Source organism: Saccostrea cucullata, unplaced genomic scaffold (assembly GCF_032062105.1).
Source record: "Saccostrea cucullata isolate Sc308-1 unplaced genomic scaffold, CSIRO_AGI_Scuc_v1 ctg2932, whole genome shotgun sequence".
NCBI classification, from domain to species: Eukaryota; Metazoa; Mollusca; class Bivalvia; order Ostreida; family Ostreidae; genus Saccostrea; species Saccostrea cuccullata.
In genome coordinates, this window is record NW_026936936.1 from 68,163 (window position 1) to 77,640 (window position 9,478).

Genomic DNA, 9,478 nt, shown 5'->3' on the forward strand with positions numbered 1-9,478 from the left:
TATGGTAATTTGCTTTTATTCATTTTTTTAACCAGAAAACTAATAGGCCTGGTTAAATAGTCATCAATACGGGTTATTCAACATAAACAAGTACATGTAGTCTTAAAGAGTCTCAAAAATTAAACACGTCTGAAAACCCATGATGCAAGTTTTTAAATAGAATATATTGCAAAAATTCTGATTATTCAATCATAAATATTTTGCCTATCGCTTTTATAAGAAATATTTCAGTATACAATTAGTCAAATGCACATGGACAATTTTGAACAACCTTCTTTCTCCGTTTCCATTCGAATGATTTAAATGTTAACAGAATAACGCCGTCCAACATTTATTCAAAAAGATGTACAATGTGCAATAATAATGCTTTAAAAAGATTGGCTAAGTCACAAGAATCGGTCGTGCCATTACCAAGATGGTGAACACATCACAAAACGAAAGTGCCTTCCCACACTCATCTGGTAAGAATTAAACATGTATAAATGCTTTGAAGACAATTATATGCATATATGTAAATGTGTACAATGTTTATAAAACAAACATGTCGAAAAAATATATAAAGATAACGAAAGGTGATCATTCTCAGACGTCTATTAAATAAATACAAATTATAAGCATAGCCGTCAGGGATATCTGAAAAATCAGGTAGGACCAGGTGCTATGAGAAAAAAGCACCTCCCGTCGACCAGGCACATCCACCATGTGCTCCTTGTCAAAATCTGGTAAAGAAAAATATATGTGGAAAATTCGGTATTGAAACAATATCCTAGAAATTTGTATGACGAATATAGTTAAAAATAGACTTAAAACATATTTTACTTGCATACAAAGTCATTTTAGTGAACTTGGAATTTGGGAGATGTCGATTTTAAAATGTACGAGGGCCGTTCAAAATTTACGCGGACTGTGCTATTATTTACTCTTACAGACATAATTTTGTTATGGAATTTCACAGAAATATGTATCTTAAAGATTCGAATAAATTTTGGGCAAAATTTCTGTATATTAAATAAATTCTACTAAAATTATAGGTATGTTGATATCGCTGAAGGAGAGGTACGGAGCACGACAAAAATGTGAAGCAAAAACATGCGGAATCCAAAATTTAAGTCATTAATTTTCTATAATTTGCGATATTTTTCGACAATTTTCTCAAATGTATCTTTAAATTGTTCTATTATTATGCATTTAGATTTCTGACGTGATATTTGAAGAACTAACAGAAATATAGTGATTTATCTCTGATGAGATTCCCCTGAAAACAACTGTGAAAATGACGTCTCCTGAATTGACGGCGCACCACACTTTTGTTAAATTACGTGTATTGCTCGGGATTTCGCCAACATAAATCCAAAATATGCATAATAAAAGATGTAATAAACTTGGTTATTCGTGAAATTTGCCTACAAATAGCAAATTGGAATTTTAGACCGTTATACCTCTGTAAAAAGGCCATACGGGAGGGCGGTACGAAGATTATCGACGAAAACTTTATCCGGACTGTAAAGAACGTGATTGAGAGTCACCAATATCACACTATATCTCATAATTACCTTTAAATACAGTTTTTGGTTTTAAAACAAAAAACTTTTAAGAATATTCTTTACTTTTTTAATATGTTTTAATCTTGACAAGAAATGGTGTTTGGATGTTGAGTAGATAAGGTAACTCAAACTGTACAGATACTCTTGGGAAAATGTTGAGAAAGTGAAAGCTCAGTAACATTTTTCTAATAATGCCTGTGACGTGAAGATTTTGTTGCTCCGTGACTTAATGATATGTCCTGAAAAATCACTCAAAATTGATACCAATTTAAAATATTTTGATATGAAATTTTGCAGACCATATAAGTAAAGATTTATTATGTGTGACATTTTGCCCGATTATGTCGTCAAATATTTTTTCTGTGCAACAAGTCCGCGTAAATTTTGAACGACCCTCGTATTTTTGATAGCTTTGCATCATCTATTTAATTTTTAAAGCCTGTTTTGTTCTATAATTTGTTCATTTGTATCGATTCAATTGAAGATATCATGTTTGTATGTACATTTTTAAAACTGTATAACTGTTTTCATTCGTCATAAAAAAAACCACAAAAAATAACGGATTCCATTTAGCATATTACAAGGTCATATTGTTGGCTGACAAAAAACATATACACGTAATCCCTGTTGTCAAATTTAGCAGATTATAGAAAAAAAATATTTTAGAAGGAATTTCTTTAATCAAAGATACTTCAAAACACATAGACCACCACTTAATTCATTTTTATCATATATCAATGCTTGCAAAGTTGGAATGTTAAACCACCTGGATTTTTGTTGTCCCTCGATTTCGTGAAAGCTAGGGGACATCAAATCTCATTCGTCTGTCCGTCAGTCAGTTTGTCTGTCCATCACAAAACTTTCACATTGCCCATGACTTTTGATTAAGTGGAGCTATGGATTTCATATTTCACATGTGTGTTTCTTATGACAAGATCTTTCTTTGGGTACCACAAAATTTGACCTTTTGGCCTTGATCTTGGAGTGTGACCCACTTTAACACAATTTTTAAAAAAACTTTTACTTTGGCCATTACTTTTGAATGATAGAAACTAGAACTTTTATATTTCACATATATATCTCGTATTGTTGGTTGCGAGACCTTTCATTAGACACAAGAACTTTGACCTTTTGACCTTGACCTTGGAGATTTTCATACTTTTGTAAAAACTTAAACATTGGCCATAACTTTTGAACGGTAGGGTTCGGGCTTTTATATTTCACATATATAATCCTTGTGAAACATATTTCATGAGATATCAAAAACGTTCACCCTTTGAACTTAACCTTCGAGTATGACCTACGTTTTGAAACTGTAATCTTGTCCACAACATTTTAACGGTAGATATTAGGACTTTCTAATTTTTTCATATGTATTTTTATGGCAAGTCCTTTCATTTGATACCGACAACTTTAATCATTTGACCTCGGAGATTTCCTTACTTACATATAAAACTTTAACCTTTGCCATAGCTTTTGAATGATAAGGGCTATATAGGGTTTTCATACTTCATATATGTAATCCTTGTGAGATCTTCATGGGATACCAAGAAAATTGACCCTTTGACCTTGACCCTGGAGTTGAACTTACTTTAATAAAAACAAACTTTGACAGTAACATTTGAAGGGATAGGGCAATGGCTTTCAAATTTCACTTTTTAATCCTTGTGACATTCATTAGATATCAAGAATGACCTTGACACCGAAAGCGGGGGACCACAATTCTTTGAATTTGCTTGTTCAAAATTTTAATTTCAGTTTATTGCTTCTACTTTTTGTTACATAGATCTTTAAAATATGAAAACGTGCATTGTTAGAAAAATCTAGCTTCACGGTTTCTTTTAGAGGAAACAGAGACCCGTGTCATAATTACATTAGCAACATACACGATAAATACCCTCACAGGTCGATAGCCCTGAGTATAGAAACAGGTTCTAAAATTTAATTGTCTTATTATCAAATGCACTTGTCAGATATGAATGAATTATTCATTTAAGAAGCCAAAACAATCATTTCCCTCCCACTGAGGTAATCAAATCAGAGACTTTGTGTTTCTGTTCATTAAGAGAATTTTTTTCCAGTTGATGTTGCACAGAATCAAAGAAAGCTGCAGAGCATTTCTTTTGGATGTCTATTTTTTGATAGGCATTTCAGCAGGAAGCATCATATTTGGAATTTTAATGAATGTCTACAAAAAAAAGAAGAAAATAATTTTGCTTTCTCAAAGGAAACAAAGTCTCCAATATGGTCGGGAGCAGTGGTAATAATATAACATTATACAATTATTATTCTTTTTAGGTCAATACGATGATTTAAACACATGAGGATTACAATATTCACTGAGCCGGAAGGGCGAAGTGAATATTGTACTTCAAAGGTGGCTAAATCATCGTATTGACCGCAAAAACAGCAATAACTGTTTTATTATATGATTAAATGATAGCAAACTCCTACAAGACTGTTTCTTAGCTTAAAGAACGTTTTTAACAAGAAATTTCATCAAGAATATGTTGTAACAGAAAAAATGGAACAGGTCAATAATTCCTTACATTGATCTGCAAATATTTCCTAGTATTGACCAGGAACGTCACGTGCAGGTCAATATAACGTTGTATTTTTCTAACATAGTTGGTACTCAGCCAATCAGAGAGAAGGAAATTATTCAATCATATAATAAAATATAAAATAAATTACGATATGATTTGATATAATATGATATCATAAAATACGATATAATATAAAATAACTTATCATTATATAATATATATAGTATAATTTTATACAATTATGGACTCTTGTGGTGTTGAATATGCTCTGCTTCGGTCAATATTGATATTTTTCTGGTGAATTACAAATCATATTCAACAGCAAAAGAGTCCACAATTGTTTTATTACATATTTGGGATTTGAATAAATAACACATTGAAGGCTGCATAACGACACCATTTTCATTTGCCATCTTCCATTGTTGAAAATAAGTTTGTATTCTCTGTGTTCTCCTTTATAAGTTCCAAAGGCAAAGTGGTGGCGTCTCCATTTGAGTGCAACAATATACAACCCTCATTCAATCCTTTACAAGTTTCGCTATGTGTCTGATGTTCAATCGTTTTAAAATAATCCTACTATAAGGTTGTCTGACATTTTACCTGCTCAGATAATATAGATGGCTGTGGCCGCTGCGACCATTATTTTTAACATTGCTTGAGGTTCTGATTATGAAGTCAAAATGGCGTTATAAGCAGATTGAACCTCCGGTGAAAACGGCCTAAAATCCTGTGAATATGCAGTGGTATTAAACTGTTTCTGTTTGTATAGATTATATTAGGACTATAAATAGAATTTATAATATAATATGATATATTATATGATTTATCATTATACTTCTACATTTATTACTCTATATAAATATAATACCACTAAACTGCCTATTTCCTCAAGAAGAGACTATTTCCCTCATTTGAGGACCACTCTTTGAAAAATCAGAGCCCTTTCCTGGGACTACTCCCTCGTGAATTTTTTTAGAGAATTTTTGACCAATCGAAGTGTTCAGTATGCGGAGCATTCAAGAAATCTCGAGTCCATGACGTAATGTAATTAGCAATGTAATTATGACGTAAAAACATTTTGACATGCGATGTTAAAATCATACTTGAATTCTAGCCAAATAAAGACAATGATAGCTTTTCGAAATGTAAGTGTAAATACTTTTTAATAAAAAAAAAATTATTTTGTTCGTACACGATGCATTAATTAAGAAATAAGGTAGCTGTGTCATTTTTGTAAACTTTTATTGAGATGTAAAACTTGGTACAAAGCATCCTTGGGTGAAGGTGATCAAATAAAAATAAAGTCCCCTTAAAAGGGGCTTTATTGAAGATTTGATCATAAAAAATCTTCTTCTCACCATAAAAGCTGAAAAAATGATACCTTATTACTTATATTTACATTTGCGACTTATTCATACTTTATATTTGCCTGATTGTTATTTTTAATGTGCGAAATGCGTTATTTTTCAAACCCAACGGCATGTATGTAATCCACTAAACGCGCATCGACCCTTTATAACGTCACAAAGAGATTACGTCGAACGTTTATCCAAACGCACATCTATGACATCTTGACCCCGTACCTGTATTTATACAGTTATAAAAACGCTTGCTTTCAGTAGTGTTATATAAATGAAAACATTTGCAAATGTAAATATGTTATCATAAATCTTTTAAACTGCATGCATTTGTGATTATGCCTCTATTATAACAGTTTTTTAAATTTCGGAATATATGGTGAAAAATGAAGATTTTGCTTTTGATTGTTTCATTATAATAATTATATTCATTAATTTCATTTGTAGCTTCTGCTTAGTGGCATAATTTGTTATTTTGTCTCTAAAATGGACGTTGAAAATAGAAATCAACCATCTCCCACCTTTATCAAGATAGTAAGTAACTAAACTTTATGTTCTGCTGCAGTCTCGAATTGTAATACTCTCTTCCATGCGACCAACATCTTTTACTTGTTTGAGAAACCTAAATTATGTTTTACAAAAATAATATATATATCTTTTTTAACATAAAATATTTCCTTTGACAGATAAATGTTTACAGAGTGATTAACGTGGTGAGCCTAGGAATAAATATGATAGCTGCTGGACTTTGCTCGGTTCCTGTCGTCCTCGTTTTAATCATTTGTATCTTCTCAGCTATTGGTGGTGTCGATTGTCCTGTTAAAGAAAGTAGGGCGTGGGACATTGTTGCATTGATACTCTCTATCATATTGTGTATTTCTAATGATGTTGGGTTTGTTTTATTTCGGATAATTGATAAAGCATTGAAATCTGATGGAACAGGAAACACTTCTAGCAATATCAGAAACAACAAGGTAAATCCAACCGAGGGAGGAAATGACACTCAGAGAAATATAGATCCACCCCAACAGAACAATAACATGAGTGTTGATTTAGATCCACCCCCACAAAGCCGTAATGTGCCTAATGATTTAGATCCGCCCAAACAAAACATTGATATGCCTGGTGATTTAGATCAGGCCGAAAAGACCCTGAATATGCCTAGTGATTTAGATCCGCCCAAACAAAACATTACTATGCCTAGTGATTTAGATCCGGCCGAACAGATCCTTAACATGCCTACAAGTAGTGATTTAGAATCGCTCCAGCAGAGCCTTAATATGCCCAGTAATTTAAATCCGCCCAAACAAAACATTAATATGCCTAGTGATTTAGATCCGGCCAAACAGAACATTAAGATAACCAGTGATTTAGATTCGCCCCAACTGAACATTAACAGGAAAAATGATTTAGATCCACCCATACAAAAGAAGAAGAAAAAGAAGAGAAAGAAAAGAAGATCAAGTGATTGATTGAGAATATAGAGTGAGATGACTGCTGTTTGTTTTCACCATCTGACTTTAGATCAATAAATATTGTCACTATGTCTATGATCCACCAACTTATATCTAAATGTTTCTGATTGAAAACTTCTGCTCGATTAATTCTGTACTTTTCTACAGGACCAACGTATAAATCTTCATAAGTACGAAAATTCCAGGATCAAAGGTAAAAGTTGTATGTATCCTATCTTGCCAACAGGATAACATATGTGAAGTTAATAAGCCCTAACCTTTACCGTTCAAAAGTAATGGGTTAAGTAAAAGTTTTTCCATGAGTAAAGAAATCTGGTCAAGGTCAAAAGGTCAAAGTTGTTGGTATCTAATAAAATGTATTGCAACAAGGATTACTTAAGTGAAAAATGAAAGCCCTAGCCCTTACTGTTCAAATGTTATGGTCTAGGTAAATTTTTTTTTACAAATACAGACTTCTCCAAGGTCAAGTTCATAAGGTCGAAGTTGTTGGTATCCAATAAAAGGTTTTGCCATAAGGATTATATATATTAAGAATAAAAGTCCTAGTATGTACCGTTCAAAAGTTATGATCAAAGTAAAAGTTGTTCATGAGTATGGAAATCTCCAAGGTCAAGGTCAAACAAACACACAAATTCCGATCGGGAACATATTATTTTACAGCATTTTCTACTGTACAAGAAATGAATAATGATGTAAAGCCATAGGATTTTCCTCAAAGTTAAAAAAAAAACCCAGCAGTAACTGTTGCAAACAATGGAATCTTAACATACATGCAAATCGTAAATATCTGTGCCATTTTTAGGATAATCTCTTTGATGTTGATGCCCGGATTCAATGTTTGATAATAATTAGACCCTCTAACTGAGGGTTTATGAAAGCTAATGTTAACGTTAACACACCATCGAATTACTGGCCAAATTATCAGACTGGTCAAGGTCTTATGATTTTCAGGTACTCGTATGTGGAAAACAATGCCTATTGCTTTCCTGGATGGGCATTGGTTACATTGAAATGTCATCGCTTTCTCTCTCCTGTCATATAAGTCACAATTTCGTGTATTATATTGTGAGATGCGGTGTCGGATATTATATTATAGCATTCTTTATATTTTACACGGTATTTCTATAATGCAAAAGTGTTGGAATATTGTCAAAACATACATAATTACAAATTTCAAATCTAAGGATCGTACTTTAGCATAATTCATCTTTGCATTTGAGCATTATCAACAAATGCATCAGCATTATACAGATTTAAAAACATAAATGTTAGATTTGCCACATAGGTATACTGCATTCTTGTCTCCCCCCAAGCAACCATCATAGTCGTAGAGCTAATAGACAGCATGTGCAAGTTAAATAATAAAGTTTTTTCTTTAATGGTTACAACCCACATGATGATATCATTGAATATATCATTTACGTCTCCATCCTTACCGCGGTGGGTTGATTTTTGCAGCGGGGACAGGCTCTCCAGTATGGTCTGGAACACTGGTATTATTATTTTATATTAACTGCTACCACCATACAAATCAATCAAAATCCATTCCAGGCATACCGTGGATTCAATTTATTTCATAGGGATAAGCGTTAATGGGAAAGCAAAATTTAATTGGTTTGTGAGGATGCGATTTTTTTGGTAACAGTTATAATAAAAGCGTAACTGTTCCAAACCAGGTTGTACCTGTGCATCATGGGTACAAAAGCTATTAATTTCATTTCTTATATAAATCGTTAATGAATTGAATTCATATTTTTGTATTCATGTATGTCCTATAACACACCTGGCCGTGCCGACAAATTGAATACTATGTGTTAGCGCGGTATAACTATTGTCGGCAAGGCCAATTGTGTTAAAGGGCCAAGGACATCCAAAAATAATTATTCAAAACTTAAATATACACTCTCAAATTTTCACAACTCATAATTGTTAATTTCGTTCATGTTAAGTGTGAATTTTGCGGTCTTTGGTACTGGTGTGCTAAATAGACGAATCATTCATATGTGACGTTGGAAAGGTAAATAACACGAATGAAGATTGCGAGGGAAATATGATTAATGAATTTTAAGGCACATTTGTTGTACTAGTATTTTACGTTAATTTAACAGGGGAAGCGCACATGTTTAACTGTAACATTGTTGGATGTACTGAGTATGTTATATTGTCGGTAAAATGCCAAACTTTTACATGTTGGCAGGATAGAAAACAGTTCCTACAATAAGAGACCAGTTGAAAAGGTTGATGTATGCACATCCATAAAGCTTTTTCTTTAGTTCTATTATTACAGAGGAAACTTTCATTTTAAACATATATTTTATAATTAAATATAATTTATGAATTTAACTTTAAAGACAAAAAATAATTCAATTTATTTATTGAGAATGCACTTATTTATTTTATCTATAGAAAGAGAACCCAAGGAATAAGCTTTCTACATGTTCAAATTTAAGAAATTAACCCCTTTGAAAAATAACTCCATCACAACCAATTTACAGGGTTTTAAAGATGCTTTGTTTGTACATTTCTTTTACTACCAAAGGTAAATAAAATATATC

The 9,478-nt window shown here is 32.3% G+C and overlaps 1 protein-coding gene across 1 annotated transcript; it reads left to right on the forward strand.

The window, feature by feature from the left end:
- Window positions 1-408: 408 nt before the first annotated feature.
- Window positions 409-7,000, forward strand: LOC134246906 (BUD13 homolog). Its single transcript, XM_062729253.1, has 3 exons — window positions 409-461; window positions 5,896-5,982; window positions 6,135-7,000. The coding sequence occupies exons 2-3, from the start codon at window positions 5,935-5,937 to the stop codon at window positions 6,918-6,920; spliced, it is 834 nt and encodes a 277-aa protein (XP_062585237.1). The 5' UTR covers window positions 409-461; window positions 5,896-5,934; the 3' UTR covers window positions 6,921-7,000.
- The last annotated feature ends 2,478 nt before the right edge of the window (window positions 7,001-9,478 follow it).